Source organism: Narcine bancroftii, chromosome 1 (genome assembly GCF_036971445.1).
Source record: "Narcine bancroftii isolate sNarBan1 chromosome 1, sNarBan1.hap1, whole genome shotgun sequence".
NCBI lineage: Eukaryota > Metazoa > Chordata > Chondrichthyes > Torpediniformes > Narcinidae > Narcine > Narcine bancroftii.
In genome coordinates, this window is record NC_091469.1 from 210773627 (window position 1) to 210800467 (window position 26841).

General features: G+C 41.8%; 1 protein-coding gene across 1 annotated transcript in view; it reads left to right on the plus strand.

The window, feature by feature from the left end:
- The window catches only part of hsd17b4 (hydroxysteroid (17-beta) dehydrogenase 4), a 142906-nt gene that overhangs the window by 40660 nt on the left and 75405 nt on the right, over positions 1-26841 (plus strand). Inside the window, exons 7-10 of the mRNA XM_069889995.1 lie at positions 1053-1137; positions 1263-1450; positions 8426-8517; positions 8621-8645. Of these exons, the coding sequence (XP_069746096.1) occupies positions 1053-1137; positions 1263-1450; positions 8426-8517; positions 8621-8645 (390 nt within the window). The remainder of the gene's footprint in view (positions 1-1052; positions 1138-1262; positions 1451-8425; positions 8518-8620; positions 8646-26841) is intronic.

The following is a 26841-nucleotide window of genomic DNA, read 5'->3' on the forward strand; positions in this document are numbered from 1 at the left end:
CAACTCAAGCTTCAGATTCAAACCTTCCATATGATCGGGAAGCCTTCAAAACCCCAGCACCCTCTCGAATCCCAGTTAGAACACCTGGTTCTCATGATCCAGGCTCAAGCAGCCCATAACCAGAGTGGGTCCATTGACCATAAGTTGCCTGCAGCTTGCATGTTAGTCTTTCAGCCGCTGAGCCCCTCACTGCTTTGCTTCTGTGGTTATCTTCCCTGTAGGGTCATTCTATACTTCTCAAAGGTGGGGAGGAGGTATTTTCCTGGTTTCTGTTGTCCTGCACTGGTCTACTGCTCCCCCAGACCTGCTCTCCTCATGGTATGCTGCCCACTACCATCTTGGGTACTGTGATTGGAGGATTTTTAAAAAAACGTTAGCTTCTCTAACCGCCCATTTAAAGCCTATACTGAGCTGTCGGCATCAGGTCTAGGCAGTAAGACCCCATGGAACAATGCTGTGTTTCTATACCCCACACTTCTGGGTCTGCACCAGAGGCAGCAACGCTGTTACAGCAGCTGCGGCTGTGCTGCCATTTAGGCTACATTTTTAATTTGTTTAAATAAACAACACAAACTTCCTGGAAAGCACTTCAAACATTTAATTCAGTCCAGGCACGTCTGACAGTTCCTTCTTTCTACCACCTTTATTGCTGCAGCTTGTTTTTATGTTCCAGAATTTTCATACCCACCCATCTTATCAGGAAGCTGGGTGTTGATCTCAGTATGAAAATGCACGTTCTGCTAACAATCCTAAAATTAAAGTAATGCTTCAAACCAATTTTTCCTTGCCAGCTTTCAGATTGAATATAATGGTCTTCTGAATTCATTCCAGAATCTTTGTAACTCCATGCATTCATGCCTTTGCCCTTTTAATTGGTAAAGACTAAGAGTTCCAGGTTCAGACTCTTGATCTAATCATTCAACCTGGTGCCTTTTCCCTGACAAGCACCTGAAACATTTTCATTATAACTTCCATTGACTTGAACTGTAGTTTTCACTTTGTTACCTGTTTATTTAATTCAGCCTATTGGTTTAAATTTTTTTCCTTTTAAGATTTAATTCAGAGAGTTCATCTGAGGGGCTCATTCAAAGTCACGAGAGCAGCATGGAACCACATGAAGAATCAGAAGTATGGCAGGTGAATGACAGCTTGGTCCTGCTGAGACCTTTGCATGTTTTATTTTGAAGGTCTATTGACGATGTTCATTATTCACTTTAACAAAAAAAAATTGGCAATTTAAAACAAATTTTATTTTTTGACAGAATTATTATGACTGCATCTACTTCTGGAATATATGGTAACTTTGGGCAAGCAAACTACAGTGCTGCAAAACTTGGTTTACTGGGACTTGCAAATACTTTAGCTATTGAAGGTGAAAAGTACAACATCCAATGTAACACTATTGCTCCAACAGCTGGTTCCAGATTGACCCAAACTGTTTTGCCTCAAGGTAAGTAACATCAGGGCAAAAAAAGTACTCTTAGTGTTATTTGTTAATCAGGATTGATAATATGTCCTATAAACCTCTGTTTGCAATTACTCAGGATCAAAAATGAGTGCCAGATATATTCATGATTTTGGAACTTATGTACCTAACAAAGAAGATCAGGAATTTATGCAAGAAATCTTCCTAAAGATAGAATTTACACAGGACCATATCTTGCTAGGAGGGGATTTCAATTTTAACCTGGACCCAATGATAGACAAAACTGGGAAGACAATTAACAATAAGAATAAAGTAACTAAATTTACACTAAAAGCAATGCAGGATCTGAAATTAATCGATATATGGAGGAAACAGCACCCAAAAGAGAGAATATTCACACTACTTGAATAGACCTACTCAAGAATAGACATGTTTTTGTTATCAGCACAGATCCAAGGGAAAGTTTAAAAAAAAAACGGAATATGAAGCAAGATAATCTGATCACTCTCTCTTGTTATTAACAATCAAATTAGATGATGTCCCACCAAAGACACATAGATGGAGACTAAACCCGACACTGTTAAAAAGGCAAGATTTCAAAGAATATATTGAACAGCAAATTAAAATATACTTCGAAATAAATATGGAATCAGTAAAAGATAAATTCATTTAATGGGATGCAATGAAGGCCTTTACTACAGGACAAATAATTAGCTATATATGACTAAAATTAAAAAGGAATATAATCGGGAAGTCAAACAGTTGGAAAAAGAATTAACAATTATACAAAAGGAATTAGTGGAAAGAGAAGATACAGGGAAAAAGAGAGAACTGGCAGAGAAAAAAATAAAATATGGAACACTACAAATGTATAAAGTAGAGTAAAATATAATGAAAACAAATCAAAAATATTATTAATTGGGAGAGAAAACACAAAATATTGGCCTGGCAACTTAAAACAGAACAAACTAAAAGAACCACTCTAGCGAAAAGAAAAGATGATAAGCAGATCACATATAATCCATTGGAGATTAATGAAAATTTTAAAATATTTTATGAACAATTATACCAAACTGAAAATATAGGAAAAAATAACAAAATTGATGAATTTTTATCTAATATTGAACTACCACATCTACAAATAGAAGAACAAAATAACCTTTTAAGACTGAAAAAATACAAGATATATTAATGAAACTACTAAACAATAAAACACCAGGTGAAGATGGATTCCCTATAGAGTTTTATAAAGTTTTTAGGGATCTATTAATCCCTCCCCTCCAAGAAGTAATGAATCAAGTAGAAGAGACCCAAAACTTACCAGAATCATGTAAAACTGCAATAATCACAGTAATTCTGAAAGAAGGAAAAGACCCGCTATTACCAACATCAGACCAATATCATTATTGAATACAGATTACAAATTAATAGCAAAATTACTAGCAAACAGACTTAATGACTGTATACCAAAACTAGTAAGGCAAGACCAAACTGGATTTGTTTTAAAACAAAAAGACGGGCAGCTGATAATGTTTGTAAACTTATCAATTTAATTCATACAGCACAAATAAATAAAACACCAATGTTACATTAGATGCTGAGAAAGCCTTCGACCGGGTAGAGTGGAATTATTTGTGTTACAGAAATTTAAACTGCTGGAAAAGTTTATTAACTGGATTAGAGCATTATATAATGGACCATTAGCAAAGGTAGTAATAAATGGATATGTATCAGATCACTTTAAATTAAGCAGGTCAACAAGACAGGGATGCCCGTTATCTCCTTCACTGTTCGCTTTGGCATCACTTGACTTTTATAGGCGGAGTTGATAAGGAAGGAAACTATGATAAAAGGAATAAAAATAAAAGAGAAACAATATAAAATCAGCCTATTTGCATAGTATATTTAACAGAGCCAGATAAGTCAATTAAAAAACTACATATGAAACTGGAAGAGTATGGAGAGATATCAGGGTACAAGATTTACACCTATAAAAGTCAAGTGATGCCAATGAAAAAAGTTGATTATTCAGAACTTTTAAAATAAAACCCTTTTAAATGGCAATCACAGGCGATACGTTACCTTGCTATCAGAATAGATAACAACCTAAAACATTTATACAAATTAAACTATGAACAATTCATTTAAAAAATACAGGAAGATTTAGAGAAATGGAAAGAACTACCATTAATTTTAATAGGAAGAGTAAACTGTATTAAGATGAATATGTTCCCACAAGTGCAATATCTATTCCAAATGTTACCAATTCCCCTGACAGAATATTTTTTGCAAAACTGAAGAAAATAGGAAGAAAATTTTATGGAAAAGTAAGAAATTAAGAATAGCGCTAGAAAAATGAACATGGAGTTACAAACAAGGAGGGTTACAGCTACCAAAGTTCAAAAATTACTACAGGGCAGTGAGGAGAGGAAAATAAAAACCGGACTGGATTAAGTTAGAATTAGACAAATTGGGAGAAAATATCCCACAACACATACTTTACAAATGGGATGAAAAAATTGGTGCAATACAACAATTCACCAGTACTACATTATATACTTAAATTATGGAAAAAAATACACCTGGAAGAAAAAAAGATAAATTATCAAATACCAAAAATGTTATTAATACAAAACCCATTAATCCCCTTTACAATAGATGATTTATTTTTCAAGGAATAGGATAGAAAATTAATCAAGAAAATAAAAGATTGCTTTTTGGGAAATAATTTATTAACATTTGAGCAATTAAAAAATAAATATGAAATAAGACAAGGTACAATGTTTACATATTACCAATTGAAAACTTATTTAAAAGATTAACTGGGAAATAGCTTGAGATTACCAGAAAGTAGCAACTATGAATATTTAATTACAGACACAATGATAATTAAAAAATGTATTACCAACATCTATATCAAATTGCAATATAAGGAAGAGGATGAAACAAAGTATAAACTGAAACAAAGTTGGGAAAAAGATTTAAACACAGAGATAAAGAACAAAACATGGGAGAAGTTATGTATAGGAACAATAACGAACACGATAAATACTAGATTACCTATGATACAATATAACTGGCTACATAGATAATATATCACTCCTCAGAAATTAAAAGAGTGGGACCCAACAGCATCGGATCGATGCTTTCGCTGCAAACAAGAGACTGGAACAACATTATATGCAATTTGGACATGTTCAAAAGTAAAAACTTTCTGGGAAGATCTAAACCTAATAAACAAAATCACAAAAAAATAATATACCAAAAGGTCCAAATATTTTTCTGTTAAATAATATAAGAGACCAAAAAATAGGACTAAAATTAGATAAAGCCCAAATAAAATTTATTATGAGAGCACTAGCAGTAGCCAAAAAATGTATTATGACAACCTGGAAATTGGAAACAAACCTTAAAATACAACAGTGGTACAGAAATAAACAAGTGTATTCCATTAGAAAAAATTACATACAATCTGAAAGACAAGTGTACATTATTTGAACAAATTTGGGAACCATACATAAAATATGTCGGAGAATGGCAACCATAAACCTCCATCTCTTAAGATGACATAATTATGAGCCCAATAAGATTTAAATATGTGAAAATGAACGATACTACTTTTTTTGTTACTTCTTTGTTTTATGTGTTTTATTATTGATTTTTGAAGGGGGTGGGGAAGGGGAGAGGGATGAAAGGGGGGAAAGAAGAAATGTCATTATGTATATATTGATGATGATCATTGGTGGATGTTGTTATTGATATGACTTTAGTGCAAGAAATAAAAAAAAAGAATGAGTAGCTTCCACTTGGATTATTGACAGCGATTATCTAACGTGTCTAAGGTGCCTAATAGGATGAACAAGTGAGTTAGCTATGTGTGGGTTCAGAGTGTAGTCCCAAAGTTTTCTGTTCTGCCCCAAACGTTCACCCTTTACGCCGAATAGTCACGAGCTAGTCATTTCTCAGACGTGGTGGGAGTTTGCAATCTTTCAAGGTGGCTCAGCAAATCATTATTTTACTTTTTAAAAATCTCCAAACACTCTCTCGAACAGCTCAGAATAGAGTGCTTTGAGGAATTAGTGTTGGTTATGTAGGCATTATATCCTGCAAAATAAAAATAGGGCAGAGTCTAAATTTTGGAAATGAGATCAGAAGACCTCACTGATAGCAGTCCATTTATCCTTGCAGTGGGTTTTGAGGGGATATCTTTGGTATTTCAATGGTACCTGCTGTGGCCCACATTTCAGAAGGATTACAAGACATCAGAGATTAAAGGTGCCAAGTAGATGATGAATTTTGTTGAGCTCTTGATCTTTATTTCCTTTTTTGATTAACTGAAGGCTGTGGTATTCAAACTGATGGTGAATTCCATCTTTGCTGGGAAATGGCTTGCAAGATATGGAAATTGGTTAATGTTTTTGTAGTCTAGCTGTGAACATTTATTGTTGAGAGTTGTTTTGCAAGAACTGAGTCCTAAGGCTCATCCTCTGGTATGTTTCAGTAAACTTGGTACTTGGCATCCAAACGTGTACCAATGCACACACCCTCTCCATACTGCAGCTATACCACTGAGGTCCAGAGAATATCACAAGATGGCTCCTATAGTACTCCTATCCCAATCATCACTTTTGCAGTAATGTTTCATTTTGCATTGTAATGTATTTAAACTTGTATTTCATTTTTAATAAGCCAGTGTTTTGAATTCAATGAGCACTTTTGGCCACTAGTTATATCTTGGTGTTTCAATGTATTGAAGATTTTAGTCTCAATGTTAGGTTGATATTTCAAGGAAAATGAAATGTTCTTGCTCTTACCACCTTAATATAGGAATATGTATTCGAAGTCAATGGCCGAAGAGGGGAAGATGATGGAGAAACATTTCCTCCCCTCTGCTGCCAGGATGGCATGATTGTCATAGCGGTTAGCACAACGCCTTTACAGCACCAGCCATCAGAACCATAGAAACATAGAAGATAGGAGCAGGAGTAGGTCATTCGGCCCTTCGAGCCTGCTCCGCCATTCAGTGAGATCCTGGCTGATCTTAAAGTTCAGTACCCAGACCTGGGTTCGAATTCCGTGTTGTCTGTGAGGATTTTGTAGTTCTCCCTGTGTCTGCGTGGGTTTTCTCTGGGGTCTCTGGTTTCCTTCCACCATTCAAAACATACCAGTGTGTAGGTTAATAGGGTGTAAATTGGGCTGAATGGACTTGTGGGCTGAAATGGCCTGTTGCTGTGCTGTATGTCAAAATTTTTAAAAAAATTAAAATTTCTCTCTATGACTTAATGGCTAGCAGAGAGAGCAAGAAAAATATCTTAATCTGTAGTTCTGAGACACAGCATACTCTATTTATTTATTTAATCTTCCAATTGAATGTGAAGTTACAAATCAAAGAAACGTGACAGAAATATACAATTGAATACCAAAACTGAACTACATGTTGATGTACAAAGGAAGAATCAACAGATTATCACAATGATCAAATTCTGCACGAATGTTTATAAATACAAAATTACACACAGTGCTGATCCTTCAAAGTAGGAATCAGAAAAAAGAGAAAGGCTCCCTCCCCTCAAGGAAAAGGGAAAAAGAAGAGGTAATTCTCCCATATAATGTGACAAAATTAGCTGCTTTCTAGAAGCATTAATTACACATTATGTGATTCATCCAAAATCTCAACATCAGTCACTGAGATACAACAGTTTGGGTTGCTAATTCTGATATGTGTCACTCCATTTAAATACCTAAAGTGGAAAATCAATATAAGTCCAATACAAAACCATATCCTTTTAAATCTCTTTGGAAGACTCCTTATCCAAAAGTTGCATGAGTGCCAAAATTTGTTGAATGTGAGAACAAGTTGAGGTAAATCAACTGAAAAGGAATGAACTTGGGAGGAAGTCAGGGGAACACCACCCAGTCTAGAAAGCTCAGTCGTGGAGAGGGTCAAGAAATACAAATTCCTGGGTGTCAACATCTCTGAGGATCCGTCCTGGAGCCTGCACATTGATGTAATCACAAAGAAGGCTCGCCAGAAGCTATACTTTGTGATGTGTCTGAGGAGGTTCACCGAAGACTCCCGTAACCTTCTACTGGTGTACTGTGGAGAGCATTTATGGCTGGTGGCATCTCTGTCTGGTATGGAGGCGTCAACTCTCAGGACAAGAATGAACTCCAGTGGGTTGTTAACTTGGCTGCGACGTCACAGGCACCAGACTTCACTCCATTGAGGACATCTACATGAGGCAATGTCTTAAAAAAGCAGCCTCTATCCTCAAAGACCCCCACCACCTTGGCCATGCTCTCTTCACTCTGCTACCATTGGGGAAGAGCTACAGGAGCCTAAAGATGAGCCCTCAGCGGCACAAGGACAGCTTCTTTCCCGCTGCCATCAGATTCTTGAATGGACAATGAACCAAAGACACTGCTTAACTTTTCCTGCACTATTATTAGTGTTATCATTTTATTTTTTATAGTCATGTCGTAAGATGGTATGATTTATATGAATGTTTACACTATGACGCTGCAGCAAAAACACTGAATTTCATGGCTTGTTCATGACAATAAATTCTGATTCTGACCCCATTTCATTCTTAGTACTTTTCCAAAAGGTGTTGCCGAGTTCCCCGGCATGTTATCTGATAGGTTCAGTGATAGTGCCATGGAGGATTGATGTCATTCTCTGTCAGAGAAACACTAGGGAGTGCTACCAATGATCTATGTACAGAAACATGTAGGTTAATGTTTGATTTTTATCAGTTCATTGGGCAGATCTCTTACTGAACATTCTCGAAATGCAATCCCAATTTGGTATGAAGATCATTTTGTTTAATGCTTAACCATTTGCAGGTGGAATTGAACTTGGAATTTTGAGTTGATTGGGGGGGGGGGGGGAATGAGGGAAATATGATTTTTGTTTGAGATATTTGAAGAATTTTGCATCTTGTGAGACAGTAAAACTTGTTCAATTGGGTATGAAAATTGATGTATTTTCTCCACTAGAATTATTGGATGCTTTAAAACCCGAGTTTGTCGCACCCTTGGTGGTTTGGTTGTGCCATGAGAGTTGTCAAGAGAATGGCAGTTTATTTGAGGTAGGATGGATGTTCATCTCAATTTAAATCAGATTTTGATGTTTTTTGTGCACTTTTTTCATGTTACATGCTGAGAAATATTTTACTTTTTCATTTCATTCAGGTTGGAGCTGGCTGGATTGGCAAATGTAAGTCATGTGCACTAGAATTCTTTTATTCTTGTTTTGGTAACATTCTCTCTATCATGAGTCATAACTTTGCCAGAATGGATGATTTTTTGGACTTGGATATTATTCAAAATAATGCTCCAATAACTCTTTCACAATTTTAAAGAAGGTGCACAGTTCAAAAGTGTAAGCTATTTTCCATTTTATCTAGTACGTTTAAAGTGAACATGGGAGTCTGGGCTCAGGAGGGTGTAAAAGCAGTGCTGGAATTAGGGTTTCAGTTTGTTAGATGAACTTCTAGGATCAGTGTCTGCTAAGCCAAATGCCGAGGGGGTGGAATTACTGAATAAACGGTACATAGATTATTACTTTTGTAAGCATTTAATTTTTTAATGTAAATATTTATGGAAAAAAAAAAGCATGAGAGGATTTACGAGTGAAAATGTGTTTAAAATGAGACATTTTGAAGAGATTAATATGGGTTTGGAGGTTGTGACCTCATTTTTTTCCATTGTTGTGGCATTGTGTGAATAGTTGCAGTAAACTTTTAATTTATTATGCATTTTGGAGTTGCCTTTTCGGCCAGAGATGATTTCAGAGGCGAGTACCGGATTCTGTTTGACAGCAGAGAGTGCCACTCTTTTAGATTCTGGACAGTTTTACTTGCATCTTCAGTTGTTAATTTTAGGCCTTGTTATTTCTTGCCTCTGTACATAAATTCATTGGGGCAATTCATAGAAGAGTAAGGGAGGCAGTCTGCTTGAGCTGGCTAACGATGTTACTTCAGCTGCATTTCGGAAGTAGAATGATATTTATACTAGGTGCTGAGTGCCATCACGTGGCGCTGAGTGCCATCACATCTCCCTCTTGTCCATGCAGAATGGGACATATATGCAGAATAGCTAAATTTTAAAGCCTTGGCTTTATAAGTGTTCTCTTCTGAAGTTAGCATGATGTCTGTAAATTTCAAGATTTAAGATTCCTTTATTGTCATGCAGGAAGGTAAAGGAGCTGGGATAAGGTTGAGATTAGTTAAGGATGAGATCATGGCAATAGCGAGAGATGATGCAAGATCTAAGGAGCAAAATGTTGAATCCATCTGGCTAAGGATTAGAATTAGTAAAGGGAAATAAAATCACTGGTAGGAGTTGTCTACAGGCCACCCAATAATATTACAGTGGCACAGGCAATAAACCAAGAAATATTGGAGGCTGTTATCGTGGGGGACTTTAATGTGCACATCGACTGGGTGAATCAGGTTAGTTGAAGCAACCTTGAGGAGGACTTCATAGAATGTATACTGGATGGCTTTCATAAGTAGCATGTGTCTGAACCTACAAGGGAACATTCCGTCTTGGATCTGGCTTTGCAATGAGACGAGTAAAATTGGTGATCTTGTAGTTGGGGATCCTCTTGGAAAGAGTGATCACCATATGATTAATATTCTCACACAAATGGAGGGAACAATAGTTTGGTCTAAAACCAAGTGTGTCATGCCAAAACAAGAGAAACTACAGGGGGATGAAGGAGAAGTTGGCCAGGCTAGACTGGGGGACGCAGAATATTCGGAGGAACAGTTAAGAAACAGTCAAAGACTTTCAAAGAGATCTTTCTCAGTGCTTAACAAAAGTATATTCCAGTTAAAAGAATGAGGTAGGGTGGGACAGCCAGCCTTGGATAATCAAGGAAATAAAAGAAGGTATCAAGTTAAAATCTCATGTATTCCATGTTGCTGAGAGCAGTAGGAAACGAGAAGATTGGGAAAAAAAAATTAAAAAAACCAACAAAGACCCAGGAAGCGAGCAATGAAGAGAGGGAAGGTAGACTATGAGAAAAGATAACCACAAAATATAAAAATGGACAGTAAAAGTTTTTATAATTATTATAAATTGTAAATGGGTGGAGAACATGTCTCCCATGCCAAAGACAGATGTTATGGATGCGATAGGAGGCAAGGATTGGGATGTTCAACTGTCGCTAAAGAAGTGGTACTGAGAAAACTTGAAGGTCTAAAGATGAATACGTCCCCAGTCCTGATCGAATGCATCCCAAGGTTGTGAAAGCAGTGGCAGAAGTTATCTTCTTGGCTTTGGTGATAATTTGCCAAAATTCTCTGGACACTGGATTGGAAGATGGTGAATGTCACACCACTATTCAAAGAAGGATGTAGATAAAAGGCTGAGAACTATAGGCCAGTTAGTTTAACATCTGTGATTGGGAAAATGCTTGAAGTTACATTAAGGGAGAAATAGTGAGGCATCAGGAGCGAATTAGATCCATAGACGCAACATGGATCCAGCAAAGGCAGGCCCTGCTTGACAAACTTGCTGGAGTTCTTTGAGGATAGAACAAACGTAGCAGATGGATATTGTTTAACTGATTTCCAGAAGATGTTTGATAAGGTGCTGCATAAAAGACTTGTACAGAAGATGAGGATGCCTAGCTTTGGGGATGATGTATTAGTGTGGATAGAGGGTTGGTGAATTAATTGAAAGCAGAGAGTTGGGATACAGGGCTGTTTTTCTAGTTGGCAAACTGGTGAGTGATGTGCTGCAGGGGTTGGTGCTGGGCCTACAACTGTTCACAATACATATTAACGATCTGGAAAAGGGGAGAGTGTGTCATGTATCTAAGTTCGTTGATGACATTAAATTGAGAGGAAAAGCCAATTGTGCAGAAGATGCAGAGTCTGTTGGTAGATGTAGATAGATTAAATAAATGGGCAAGGTTATGGCAGATGGAGTGCAATGTTGGAAGGAAAAATGGCGGATCAGATTATTATTTTAAATGGAAAGCAATTGAAGCTTGCTGTCATGCAGAAGGACTTGGGAGTGTTTATGCATGAATTGCAAAAGGTTGGTTTGCAGATGTATCAGACTATCAAGAAGGCAAGTGGACCGTTGGCCTTCATTGCTGGAGGGATTGAATTTGGGAGCAGGGAGTTTATGTTGCAACTGTGCAAGATTCCGTTGAAGTTGAGTATCGTTCTGATCTCCTTACTTGAGAAATTATGTACAGGTACACGATCCTTTATCCGGAACTCTTGGGGGACAGTGTGTTCCGAATTTCGGATTTTTCCGGATTTCGGAAAGCCCACCCGAATTGTGCTGTATCCACCCCCACCCCCTTCCAGTCGCCCGGCCGCCTCACCCAACTGCTGGTCCCTCGGCCGCCCGAACGTCTCCCCTGGCCGCCAGTCCCTCAGCCACCCAGCAGTCTCCCCTGACCGCCGGTACCCACTTGCCGAATTTTGGAGCTTTCTGGATTTTAGATGTCCGGATAAAGGATCGTGTACCTGTACTGACTTTGAAGGCGGTGCAGGGAAGGTTCACCAGGTTGATCTCAGAGATATGGGGGGGGGGTTACCCTATGAGGAGAAAGTGAGTCATCTGGAACTTTACTCAGTGGAATTTAGAAGAATGAGAGAGGATCTTCTAAAAATATACAAAATTATGTAAGGTCAAGATAAGATAGAGGTATGTAAGTTGTTTCCATTGATGAGAAAGGTGTGAGGGAACCAGAATACGGGGATACGACCTCAAGATTCTAGGTAGTGGATTGAGGATAGAGATGAGTAGGACTGCTTTTCCCAGAGGGTGGTGAATCTGTGGAATTCTCTGCCCATGGAAACAGTGGAAGCTACCTCAGTAAATGCAGTATATTTAAGACAAGGTTGGATAATTTTTTAATTGTACGTGAATTAAGAGATATGAGGAAAAGGCAGGTATGTGGAGATGAGCTGATCATCAGATCAGCCATGATCTCATTGAATAGTGGAGCAGGCTTGATGGGTGCGATAGCTGACTCCTACCCCTAAATTTTTGATTAATAATGCAGAAAATGCAAAATTACACAAAATTTCCTTCTGCCTGCCATAAGGTGGACAAGGAGTCGCCATTAGCACTTGGCACCACCTGCAGAAGAGAGAAAGGTGAGCACAAGAGAGTCCCTTCAGAGACACTGAATGCATCCAGTCCTACCTGCAGCCTCTGCAACCACACAGACTCCTGTTCAATGCATCGGTAACCAGGGCTACAGTTCTATAGCTCTGATATAATCGGAAACCTTAGCTCGCCTTGGCCCTTTGGGAGTCCCTCACAAATCCTGTTTTCATGACTCTCTCGAGTGCAAGTTGGTGACTGCCCACAGCCTGAATGGGTCCTTTAGATGTCGAGCCCCCTGCTGATCCGCTACTGTGGCCACAGTCCTACAGGATTTGTCAGCCCCTTGTTGGTTTGTTGCAATGGTCACCTTTCTGTGAGTTCATCTCCTCTGCTTCTTCTCAACAAGGGGTGTTCTCCCAGTTTTTGGTGCCCGCCAGTTCACTGCTCCCCCAAGTCTGCACCCCTTGTACCACTATCTTGGGCACAGGTCCTGTGGTTGCAGGATTTTAATTAAAAACTATTGCTTCCTTTAACAGGCTGTTTAAAGTCTGTATGAAGTGGCCAGCATTGGACAGGGTGATTAGACGCTGCAGAGCAGTGCTGTGTTTCTACTCTACCGTGTCCACATCAGCGGTGGTATTGCTGTTCCAGCAGCTCCATTTATTTTACTAAGGCCTTTTGATCGTGCACCATATCAACATTTTGTTTCCTTTCTTAGAATTGTATTTCATGTGTTATGAATGAGCAAGCCCTTAACATAGGAACAGCAATGGAAAAGTCACCAGACAATAGTAAATTGTAAAAAAAGATAGTCTTTTATTTAAACTATTCCTCACGTAACATCTCTCAATAACTCTAAACTTAATAGTAAATTAACCCCACTATGTGCAAATGTGAAGTGTGTGTGTGTATGGCTTCAAAGTCCAGACCGTTACAAGGGCTTGCTTCTGGAAACGTCATTTTTAAAGTCCTGTTTCAAATCTCTTGTCGAATGCCAGGACCTTTCCTTAAATTATGTTTTTATAGAGCAAGTATGGAGCATCAGGTTTCCTACAAATTTGCGCATTCTTTGATGACTCAGCTCTTAGAGAGAATTTTTCTCCCTGGTGTATTCACATGGTGTTCCCCTAGCTTTTTAGGGTTATAGAACTAATTTTCTTGATGATAGAACAGTCGTCCTGCAGAGATTGTTGTTTTCACCCTGCCCTTCACAAAGGTCAGATTTTATTCAGCTCTGGGTGCTCTGCCTCAAAATCAAAATGTCCTCCAGCCTTCTTTATACTCTCTTCCCATGTGACCTGACGTCACACAAGTTCAGACTGTTTTGCAAAACCTTTCCTGTGCCAATATTTGACTTTGCAAAGTCTGGCGCCTGTCACTCAAATGGATCTGGGGTTTGTAGCACCGACAGCACAAGGCTGAATGTATCCAATACTGTTCCCTTAAAGCACACATTGTTCTAATATCCATTGTGATCTATTTTAATTCCATTGTTGGCTTGTCTGCTATACTTGGCATTTCCAAACTAACATAATAAAGGAATGGAAGCAGACCATTCAGCCCATTGAATCTGCTCTTGTTCTCTCTTAGTGTCATTGCATTTGTTGAATGTGCTGTGGTGAATGTATCCCATAACCAAGCCTAAAAGATATAGCAGGTATACGATCCTTTACCCGGACATCTAAAATCTGGAAAGCTCCAAAATCTGGCAAGTGGAGACCAGCGGTTGGGGGAAGGGGAGACTGCCGGGTGGCCGAGGGACCACGGTTGGGGGAGACTGCCGGGTGGCCATGTGACCGCGGTCGGGGTAGGCGGCCGAGGGACCGGCGGTCGGGGGAGGTGGGTGGCCGGGGTAGGCTGGCCGGGCTACTGGAAGGGGGTTGGGGTGGATACTGCACCACAATTCGGGTGGGCTTTTCGAAATCCGGAAAAATCTGAAATTCGGAACACACTGTCCCCCAAGGGTTCCGGATAAAGGATCGTGTACCTGTATAAGATAGATAATTCTATGTTAACTTCAAATATTATCAACATATCTGTTATACATATACTAATTACAATTCGTAATACATTTTGTTCAGTGTCACATTATTAATGAATCTGTACAATTGTAGCGGCCCGTGCGTGGAGTCACGGACTGGCCCACAAAATGGCCAGCGACCGTGTGAACCTGAGCGTTACACCGCCCTTCCTCCCAGGTGACCTTCGCACAGCAGGATGATGGGGAACTCTAGCGGGAATGCCTGCCAATCCCAGGCTAGCGCTCCATTGACGCGGGGCCCTGATGTCAGCACCTACGGCCCATATAAGCGCGATGGTGAAAACAATAAACCAATCTCGCTTTCCAAGGCTTTGGTGTGTGTTGGTCTTCTCCACACTCGCGCAGCGTGAACGCTACATTGGTGACTCTGACAGATCCAACCGACAGTTGGACCCGAAGATGATGGATCAAGCAGAGTCACTGACCAGCCACGTGATCGCTCCCAGGCTCCCAACGATTTGGGTGTCACAGCCACACATGTGGGTCGAACATACCGAGGCTCAGTTCCAGCTTCGCCACGTCAGCGCTGATAACACCCGCTACTTCTACATTATGAGAGCCCATGATCAGGACAACAGTGGCAAGGGTGGTAGATTTCCTACGGCAGTCTGATGCAAGGCAAATACGCGGCCGTTAAAGAGCTACTAACCCGCACTTTTGGGCTCTCCCAACGCGAGCGTACTGCCCGATTGCTGCATATGGATGGTTGCTCTAACCGAGGGCCACGATCTTTCCCTACTCTTTGATCAGATCTTTCCGGAGCAGCCACCCGAGGATATCCGACTCTTGCTCACGATCGAGAACTTCAGCGACCCTCAGAGGGATGCAGTTCAGGCAGACAAGCTCTGGAGAGCGTTGAAGGACATCAGTGCCATCGTAGACTACATCAGCAAGCCCCACGAACAGGCTCTGCGAGATTTAGGAGAGGCAAGTGAATACCCTGGGACAGCTATGGTACTATCAGGGTGCGGAGGCCTGTTGATGCTGCTGTGAAAAGCCCTGGCTAACCATCATTGATGGCTGCGGCGGTTGGCCACGTGAGAGCCTCCTCTACGTCTGGAACTCACCTGGGATTCGCTGTTGGGCAGGCGTTTCCTAGTCGACACTAGTGCCGAGATAAGCATACTACCCCCATAGGTATCGACACCCGAAACGGCAAGCAGGGCCCAATTCTGAGGGCAGCCAACAGCTCCTCCATTCAAACTTTTGGGACCCGCACCATTCCCCTTAGTTTCGGCAACAGCCGCTTTATATGGACCTTCACCTTCACGGCAGTGGTGCAACTGCTCCTGGGGGCTGACTTCTCACTTGCCGACCTTAAGTAATAGCACTTAGTGCACGCCAAAGCTTTTCAGACTCTGCCTCTGGGGGAAGCCAAGCTACTCGCTGCCCCCCCCCCCCCCCCGCCACCCCCAAACCTGGATTCTGCAACACTTTCGGACAATGAATTTGCCTGCATCCTGGGGGAGTTCCCCTTGATAGTGACGCCATGATTCTTCGTGGCCGAGCCAAAGCACCGTGTAGGGCATCACATTTTGACCGAGGATTCCCCACTCCACGCCAGGACCCGCCTACTCTCTCCCGGAAAGCTCAGCCTAGCGAAGGAGAATTTTATGTCACTCCGACAGTTCAGGGGCCTCTCCCCTCCACATGGTGCCCAAATTAGCAGGGGATTGGAGACCATGTGGTGACTACCGCCGCCTCAACAAGGCCACCACACCTGACAGACATCCCGTGCCCCTACCTTCCCCCCCCCCACCCCCCAACAACCAAGATGTTGCCACCAACCTGCACGGGCCACAGGTGTTTTTCAAAGTGGACCTCATCCGGGAGTATCACCAAATCCCAGTTCACCCCCATAATGTCCACAAGACTGCAATCATAACCCCCTTTGCTTGTTTGAATTTCTCTGCATGCCCTTCAGTCTAAAGAATGTGGCACAAACTTTCCAGCGGTTGATGGATGCAGTGGGCCGGGACCTCCCATTTGCATTTACCTACTTGGACAATATCCTCATTGCTAGCTGCAAAGATTATGCTGCCCATCTGAGACAACTGTGTACCCGCTTGACTAAGTTAGGGCTGATGATCAACCCTGTGAAAAGCCAATTCAGTCTGGACGCCATTGACTTTGCGCAGATGGCAGGCAAGTTGAAAGACATTAGTTGGGGCGATGAGTCTTTCAGGGCGTTCCAGAACGCCCAAGAAGTGCTGACCAATGCCACCCTTCTGGTCCACCGCAGACTGGAAGTACCTACTGCCCTGACAGTCGATGCCTCCAGCACAGAGGTAGGGGGCGTGTCGGAACAACTCATTGAGGGCCAGTAGCAACCCTTAGCCTTTGTCAGCAGGCACCTCTGTCCCCCCAGTGCAAAAATACAGTGCTTTTGTATTAGACCTATGATTGGCCCGACAACTAACGCTTGTCCTACGTGTCCGAATTTACCACAAACATACAGCACATCGTGGGGAAAAACGTGGTAGCCGACGGTCTCTCACACCCCGTGATCTAGTTGGTACACGCCCTGACCCAAGGCGTTGACTGCGTGGCCCTCGCCAAAGCGCAGCAGCAGTACCCTGAGATCCCTGCATATAGGACAGCCATCTCCAGCCTCAGAATGAAAGACATCCTCATTTGCCCCAGGTATCCTGACACTCCTGTGCGACGTCTCTACTGGCAGCCCCCACTCCATTGTTCCGGCTGCATGGAAGTGCCAGGTTTTTGATGCCATCCACATCCTGGTGCACCCTGCAATCTGCACCATGGTCAAATAGTGATCAACAGGTTCGTCTGGCATGGCCTCTGTAAACAGGTTAGGCAGTGGGCCAAGACCTGCATGAACTACTAGTCCTCCAGATTCACAAGAGAGCACCCACACAGACATTTGAGCTGATGCGGCGCAGGTTCAGCCATGTACGCATCGACCATAGTGGGGCTGTTATCAGTTTCCCGTGGGGCGAGATACTCTTGAGCATGATTGACCGCACCACGAGATGGCTGGTGGAGGTCCTGCTGACTGATGCTACCATAGAAACCTGCGCCAGGGCACTGATTGACAGATGGGTGTTCCGATTCAGGGTCCCAGAGCATCTAACCTTGGACAGGGGACACAATTCAGCTCTGCGCAGCACTGGCTAACTTTCTGGGGACACAGCTCCACCATACCACGGCATATCACCCTCAGGCCAATGGGTTGGTGGAGTGACGGCCTGGCTTAAGATTTCCAACTGGATGGACGAACTGCCTTGGGTCCTGCTGGGAACCTGTACCACACTGAAGTAGGATTTCAATGCATTGGTGGCGTAGATGGTCTACATCGTGCTCTTAATCATTCCGGGGGAGTTCTTTGGCCCTGATAAACACCTAGAAGACCCCACAGCGACCCTCAAGAACTCGTGGGAAAAACTGAGGTCCTTGGTCCCACAGTGCATACCGGCCACCCTTAAAACGGCCCTATGAGGGGCCCTACAAGGTCATTAGGGACAATGGTTCCTCTTTTGTGCTCGACATTGGCGGTGAGGAGGAGACTTTTACTGTCGACTGTCTGAAACTGGCATATCTGGACTGTGAGGAGCTGGTCTCAATTCCTCCCCATGACGCAGGGTAGGCAGCCCAAGGCTATGGACAATGGCCCGATCGCCGGTTCAGGATGGGGGTGTGGTTTTGTGTAGCGGCCCGCGTATGGTGACATGGACTGACTTGTAAAACGGCCAGCGAGCGTGGTGATTGCGCGAACCTGGGGGTGACACTAGTGATCATTCCATGTGACCTCATGGTGGGAAGATGGGGAACTCTGACGGGAACGCTGGTCAATTCCATCCCAGCATTCTGATGATGTGGGGCCCTGATGTCAGAGCACGGGGCCCATATAAGCGTAATAAACCAGTGTGGCGGCGCACACCCTCATGGCGAACAGGCAAACGTGCGGGGCAGCCATGGGGAAATGGGATCGACAGAGGTTTCTCTCGGACTCCAGCATCCCTTCCAGTGCGCACCCTGGGCAGCGATTATGATGTCACAATGCACCAGGTGACTGAGCTCCCGCTGCCCTTAAAGGGGCACGGTGAATTTGAATAAAAAGCTAACGACCCTCAACGTGGTGGCTGTGTCTCTCCCACTGCTCACACCGCCACACCAGTCTCGTTTTCCAAGGCTTTGGTGTGCATGTCATTCTCCACGTTTCCGTAGCGCGAATGCTACACAACTTCCTTTTCACTGGAGTTGAGTGTAGAGGCAGAATAAACCAGTTGTTTGGTTCTGCTTGATAAAAGGAGTTTGGTCCAGCAAAATAAATGTCTTTATGCTCAATAACTGCTAATAGAAATATGACTCCGAGCTGGGCACTGATCAAGCAGAATTGGGTATCTTTTTCTTGCTTTTTGCTACCCTTGGAGCTACAGAGGAAAATTAGCAAAAAGTTATTTTAAAAAAAGCTTAAGAGTTGAAGAATTTAAATACTCTACATTGAATCAGTTGTGTGTGTATATCATTACTTTGGTAAAGCTATATTAGGAGGAATTTGACCATAATTTTGAAGTTGCAACTACATTGGCTTGTTTAATTGCATTTGTTGATCTGAATGGTAATTATTGAAATTTGCAGGTGAATGTCTGTGGAAGTATTTTATTATTTGGTCTATTTATATAAAAAAATGCAACACAATTGAATATCTTTTTGCCATAACAAAAGACGATGACTCTTGAATTGTAATAAGAATTGCTTTCTCTCCAAGACTGTAATTTTTTGTTAGTGTTTTAATTTAAATTTGAAGAAGCTATAAACCTTTTAATTCCCTGCTGATGTAACAAAATTGTTGCATTTAAAAAAAATTGGGCAATTATTTGGCTGAGATTGACAGACTTTTGTTGAAGTAAGATTTACTCCCATGCTGCTCCATATTCTTTGACCAATTTGTAACCATTATGTGTCTAACTGTTGACATTACAAATGAGAAGACAGAAAAGAAAAAACAATATATGTCTCTTCGCATTGATCTCTGGAAGTATGTGCGAAGGGTTGTGGTCCGAAACTTTGGAATTTTTTCTCTCACTGATGCTACTTTACCCAGTGAGTTCCTCCAGCAGGATGGTTGTTGCTCCAGATTCCAACATCTACGTGGTCCCCTGTGTGACTTCTGTCACATTTCTAGTGTTTTTTTTTTCCTGACATTGAACTATTAGCCATCCATACAAAAAGATTTGAGGCCTGTAAGATTTACAGGCATAAAGTATTAATATTCATCTTTTGATATCGCATATTTCAATTGAGCATGTACTCTTTATATTATTTTTCCACATTTGCATCAACCAGTCTGCTAAGTTAAGGAGCTTGCATATTTATTTGGCCTTTGGGATATATGTAGCAATTGTTCAATGGAAGAAAAATGCTTTGATATGGGAAAGAACTCAAGACTTCTGGATGCCTCCAGACCTTTTGAAGTGAATTCACTCTTGGGAAGTGTGCCAGCTAATTTGCACATTGTGCTCCCAAATAATCTTTTTTTATGTTGATTAAAGAATAAATATCAGTCAGGATACATATTCAAGATTCTTTTTTTGTCATGTAATAGTACAAAAAATATAATATTATACAAAACTGTCTTCTGTCTGCCATAAAAATACAACGCTGGAGGAACTCAACAGGTCAAACAATGTCCTTTATTTAGCAAAGGTAAAAATACATAACTGATGTTTCGGGCTTGTGCCCTTCGTCAAGGTATGGAAAAATGTTGCAGGTGCCCAGATAAGAGTTGGGGGGCGAGGGATAAGATGTGGTCGCAAAGGCAGGAGGATAGGGTGGAGAAGTGAGGGATGGGACAGCAGTAAGCAGGAGGAGGAGGGATGGGTGGGTGAATAGAGAAGCAAGGGGGGTGGGGAAGGAGAGCATGGAGGAGAGGAGAGCAGGTTAGCAGAAACTAGAGAAGTCAATGTTAATGCCAACTGGCTGAGAGTGCCCAGACAGAAAATCAGGTGTTATTATTCCAATGTTCGGGTGGTCTTGGTACATAAGACCATGGACAGACATGTGAGTATGGGAGTGTGATACAGAACTGAAATGGTTGGCTACTTTTAGGTCCCTGTCACTGGTGCAGACCGAGCAAAGGAGCTCAGTGAAGCAATCTCCCAGTTTGCACCTAGTCTCTCCGATGTAAAGAAGGCCACAAAGGGAGCACCGGATGCAGTAAATCAGTCCTGCAGATAAACAGTGAAATGTTACTTCTCTTGAAAGGCCTGTTTTGGGGTCCAGACTGTGGTGAGGGAAGAGGTGTGGGTATAAGTGTGGCATCTCCTTCAGCTACAGGGGAAGAAGCTGGGTTGGGGGTGGGGTGGGGAATTGGTAAGGAGGATGAGTGCACGAGGGAGGAGTTCCTACCAAAGACGGACGGGAAGATATGTCTGTAATTGGAAGCCTGTTGTATGTACCAGAAATTTCAGAGGATAATGTGTTGGTTGCGAAGGCCAGTAGGATGGTAAGTGAGGAAAAGGGACATTCTGTGTTCATTACATTGGAGGGCAGAGAGGGCTAGGGCAGATGAGCGGGAAATGGAGGAGATGCTGGTGGAAGGGAAGCCACGCTTGTGGAAGAAGGCAGACATTTCAGATGATTTGGATGGGAAAATCTTTCCCCTACAAGGACTCTATTCCCTTTTCTCAATTTCTCGATCTCTACCGTATCTGTTCCCAAGATGAGGACTTCCAGTCCAGATCTTCTGAACACAAATGCGGATTCCTCTCCACTACTGGCCCTGGCCCCTTCTCTCCACCCCACCCCCCCACAAGATGCAGCATACACAGAATTCCCCCTTGTCCTACCACTGCATCAAGCCTGCTCATCCAACACATCATCTTCTGGAATTTCTGGCCCTCGCAACAGGATTCCACTTCCAGAAACATCTTCCCCTCAACTCCCCCCCCCTCCCCATTAGTTTTCAGTGGGACTGCTCTCTTCGTGACTCTCTTGTGCACTCATCCCTCTCTACCAACCCTCCTCCTCCCCCACCCCCCGCATCTACTCCTGTGGCTGCAGGAGGCGTCACAATAAACTCCACATCTCTTCCCTCACCACAGTCCTGGGCCCCAAACAGGCCTTTCAGATGAAGCAACACTTCACTTGTGTATCCGCAGGATTGATTTACTGCATCCAGTGCTCCCTTTGTGGCCTTCTCTCCATTGGAGAGACTGGGCACAGACTGAGATATCACTTTGGTGAGCGCCTTGGCTCCATCTGCACCATTGGCCTTGTGTATTATCCCACCAAGACCACCTGTAAATTGGAGGAACAACACTTGATTTTTTCCAACTGGGCACTCTCCAGCCAGATGGCATTAATATCGAGTTTTCTGGTTTCTTCTAACCTGCTCTCCTCTTTCCCCTTCCAGCTCTCCTTCTCCCCCCTTCCCTCTCTTTTCACTCAGCCATCCTTCCTCCTCTTGCTTGCTGCTGTCCCCTCCCTCCCTTCTCTACGAATTACCTACTGCCTTTGCGACCATGCCTCTTCCTCCCACTTTTTTATTTGGATGCCTGCTGACATTTTTCCACACCTTGATAAAGGGCTTGAGCCCATAACATTGGTTATGTATTTTTACCATTGATACAAAGTACACTGTTTGACCTCCTGAGTTTTTCCAGCTTTGTGTTTTTACTTCAACCACAATGTCTACAGATTTTCATGTATTACATTTGGCGTCTGCCTTCTGTAAGGCAGACATGGATCCACCATTTGTGTCATCTGGCCTTGCAGTACAAGAGAAAAGAGAAGCAAAAGGGAGTCCCTTCATTGTCACTGAGTGTCTATGGATTTGCCTCTAGTGCAGTGGTTCTCAACCTTTGTCTTTCCATTCACCTACCACTTTAAGTATTCCCCATCCCATTGGGTGCTCTGTGATTGGTAAGGGATTGCTTAAGGTGGTATGTGAGTGGAAAGAAAAAGTTTGAAAACCACTGTTTTAATTGTACCTAATTGACTCGTTATGTGCATGGTTTCATAACTCCAAAGGAAATGGGTCAGTGACAATTTTTCACAAGCAAAATATTTCGTTAACAATTGGGTCTAGAGCAGTGGTTCTCAACCTTCCCTTCCCACTCACATACCACCTCAACCAATCTCTTACTGATCACGGAGCACCGATGGCCTAGGGATCACTTAGTGTTTTGAGGGTGGAAAGAAAAAGGTTGAGAACCACTGCTCGAGTGTTTCTGCAGCCACACAGAATCTTGTTCAAACCATCAGCAACCTGAGCTCCAGATCCAAAACTTTGATATAACCAGGAAGCTTCCAGAGCCCAAGATCCTTCAGATGCCTTTCTTGCCCTCAGCGCTCTCTTGAATCCAAACTCTGATACGTGGTTTCCATAAGCCAGTCTCCCGTAGCTCATGCTCATGCATTATTGACTACTGTTCGGCATTTAACTCTATCATCCGCTCAAAACTGATCAACAAACTCCAAGACCTGGGAGTTAATGCCCCACTATGTAATTGGTTCATGGATTTCCTCTCCTCCAGACCACAATCAGTGAAGATTGGTAAGAACTTCTCCACAATCTCCATCAGTTCCGGAGCACCACAGGGCTGTGTTTTTAGCCCCCTGCTCTACTCAGTGTGCACCTACAATTGTGTAGCTCGATACGACAGTAACACCATATACAATTTATCATAAGTACCACAGTAGTGGGTTGTATAAAGGAAGGAGATCAGTCAGCATACAGGGTGGAGATTGAAAACTTGGCTGAATGGTGCACCAACAACAGCCTTGCACTTAATGTCACCAAAACTGATTGTTGACTTCAGGAAAGGAATGGCAGAGGTTTATAATCCAGTGATCATTGGGGGATCAGAGATGGAAAGGGTGAACAAATTTAAGCAGGTCAGTGCCTCTACTTCCTCAGGAGTTTGTGGAAGTTTGGTATGACACCAGAAAGCCTGGAAATTTTCTTAAGAGGAGCGGTGGAAATTGTGTTGAACCAACTGCATCGTGGTCTGGTATGGGAACATAAATACCCCTGAGCATAAAGCCCTCCAAAAGATAGTGGACATAGCCCAGGACATCACAGGCAAAACCCTCCCCACGACTGAGAACATCTACAGGGAACACTAGTCGGAGAGCGGCAGCAATCATCAAAGATTCACACCACCCAGCATGCACTCTGTTCTCGCTGCTGCCACCAAGAAAGAGGTATAGGTGCCACAAGACTTGCACAGGAACAGCTGCTACCCCTCCACCATCAGACTCCTCAACAACATCGTCAATCAGAGACTCATGTAAGGACAGTTGTGCCCTTTATTGATTTTCTTTTTGTTCTCTCTGTATTGCCCTGTTGGTTTGTTTACAGTCCTTTGTTTATTTACATGTTGATGGTGTGTACAGCTTACTTTTTGCATTTCCAATTAGTGGTAATTCTGCCACACCCACAGGAAAAAGGAATCTCAGGGTTGTATGTGATGTCATGTATGTACTCTGACAATAAATCTGAAATCTGATAAATCTACCTAAAAGAATGTGGACGCTCAGTTAAAAATCGTCATTCAAAGGAAAGCAAATCTGATATTCAGCATTTCCTTTATCCTGTACCCAGCCAATTTTATACTTGACTGCCATGCAAGATATTTGTTGTAGAGTCACCTGGATCAATATTTGAACTTGCAAAAGGATTGCAAAGACTGCAAATGCTGGGATCTTGAGCAAACAATGAGGTTCTGGAGGATCCCAGTGAGTGAGATAGCTTCCATGGCTAGAAATAGTTAATTGATGTTTCAGGTCCAACTGACCATTTCTACCTATGGATGCCTTCTCACCTGGTAGGTTCTCCAGAAACTCATTTCAATTGAATGCAATTATTCAAATGCTCCTCCGCTGTGGCCACCCTTCTGTTTATGAACATGGGAATGTAAGAATGCATGCCTAAGATTTCAAGATTATTGAAAAAGGAATGAAGCTCTCCTCTTGATGGTGCTATTGATCAACATTTTTACATTATGAAAATCGTGCAGCTGTCAGTTTACTTGCTTAAAGGGATTTTAAGAATTTGTCTAGAATAGTCAGTAACATTTGCATTTTCAAACTTCTTTTCCATCAAGGAAAAGAAATATTAAAGAAAAAGGAGAAAAATTAATACAACTCTTTCCCTCCCCCCCCAAAAAAAAGTACTATCAAAAAAAGTCAGGGCAGTAAGTAATTCTTGTCGCGAGGTGGGACACAGCCAGGGAAGGAGAAGGGGAAAAAAAGTCCCGCCTCCCCAGAGAGGAAAAAAACAGTTTTTGAATAGACTTCATCGTCTTCAGGTAAAGATGGCAACTTCAAGATTTCTGTTAACTTGAACATCATCAAGGTGAGCCATTTCCTGCAATAACAACTTGTCTGACATTTGCACCATCTCAATCTGTGGTATGTCTGCTGTTATTAAATCAACCTGTTGATCCATTTTATTATATGGAAGAGAATTTGCAAATTCTAAAGCTTCCATCTCATTGTCAAAGAATTTTGTCTGATTTATTCCCCAGAAAAACTTTGGGAGGCGGAAAGAAAACGTGTAGCTCTTCTTCCAAAGCACAGACTTTTCAGGATTAAGTTTCTTTCTTCTTTTCGTCACATTCACACGAAGATCCACATTTAAAAAAAATTATCAGGCCACAATCAAAGGGCCCTGAAATCGATGAGCTTTCTGAACCGCTACTCTCAAAATGATTATGAAGACATCCAATCAAAACTGAGCATGACAATTGACCCAACAATGGTTTATTTTTAACCGCTCTATCCAATTCAAGACAATTTGGAAAATTTTCAGGTCCCAAAGTCTCTGGAATTCATCTTTGAAAAAAAAATTGCACTGAATTCGGAACTTCAAAGCCTTCTGGCAATCTAACTATCTTCACATTATTTCTTCGACTATGATTCTCTAAAGTATCAATTTTTTGTAAAAGTTCTTTTCTCAGCACTCCAGGCCATAACAGAATCTTCCAAGTTATTAACCACATCTTTATATTGATCCACTTCATCATCTTGTAAATTTTCTTCAACTTTTTGAACTTACATTTTTACTTGATCAACCACTTTAACATATTTCTTCATCTTTTCTTTAATTATCTTCGTTTCTCCTTTAACAAATTCAAATTGAGTATTCACATCATGTATAATAGATCCAGACTGTAAATCCATTTTCTGACTCATTGCTTGCAAATGATTCATCAATTGCCTGCCCATACCTTGCCCATTAATTTCAGGTAACTTTACCTGTAAAGCATCTTCTTGAAAATGAGCCTGTTGATATTGTTCTTCTGTCTCCTCCTCCAGTCTGTTTTGATCATCCTCCTCCTGTTGCATATTGCTGGTAGATGAAAGAAAGTGTTTCTTGCTCAGCCTCCGGATTCAAAGAAATTCAACCTTAGTGAGAGCTGACTTTTCAGTCTCCCACTGTATTTCCGATGGATCCGTTCTATGCATGCACGGAAGTTCTTGCATGCACTCTTGTTCTTGTAAACTTTGTAGTTCCACAGTCTTCCATGGGACGCTGGCGCCAACTTCTTTGGCTCCCCGGAGAGATGGTGCTGGGGTCACCTGAACTCTTGCTGCCATCACTCTCATCACTTGTGGAGGAGGAGAAAATCCAGCCCGAGGTTCCATTGTCAACATCGGCCCAGTTTTTTCAAATCTTAAGACTTTTAAAACTAATTTTCTAATTGTTGGAGGCTTTCCCTTTCTCGCAGCCATAGTCAAACTGTGCAGGCAAGACTTACAATAGCTTTTAATGACTGAAAAAAAAAAGTAAAAACTTTTTTTGTTCAGTTATTAATTCTCCCAGCGGAAGGACTTTCCCATATCCTTCACACCATCTTGCTACGCCCCCTGTTTATTGAAAAAAGAATGAAGCTCTCTTGGTGGTGCTCTAGATTAACATTATGAAAATCGTGTAAGGGACTTTTTTTGTGATTTGTCGAGAATAGTCAACAAAATTTGGATTTTAAAACTGTTTTGTCAAATGAGCATTAGAAATATATATGCAATAATTTCTATTGAAGTGATTTGATGCTTGAGCATTTTCACTGGATAGGGAAGAAAAGCCAATTTACTGGGAGTAAAAAACTCTTCTCTCAAATTTTGGCATGCTATTAATCACTTGCTTGAAGGTGTAATCATGAAATGGTGATAGCTCACAATAGGACCTGATTCACTACAGATTCAACAGTAAATTAGAATACATTATTTGAAATTGATGCAGGAAAATGAAAAAAAAAAATTATGATTTGCGAATGCATGGATTGTGTTTTCATTTTTAATTGAGCTTTTTTCGCTAAGCCAT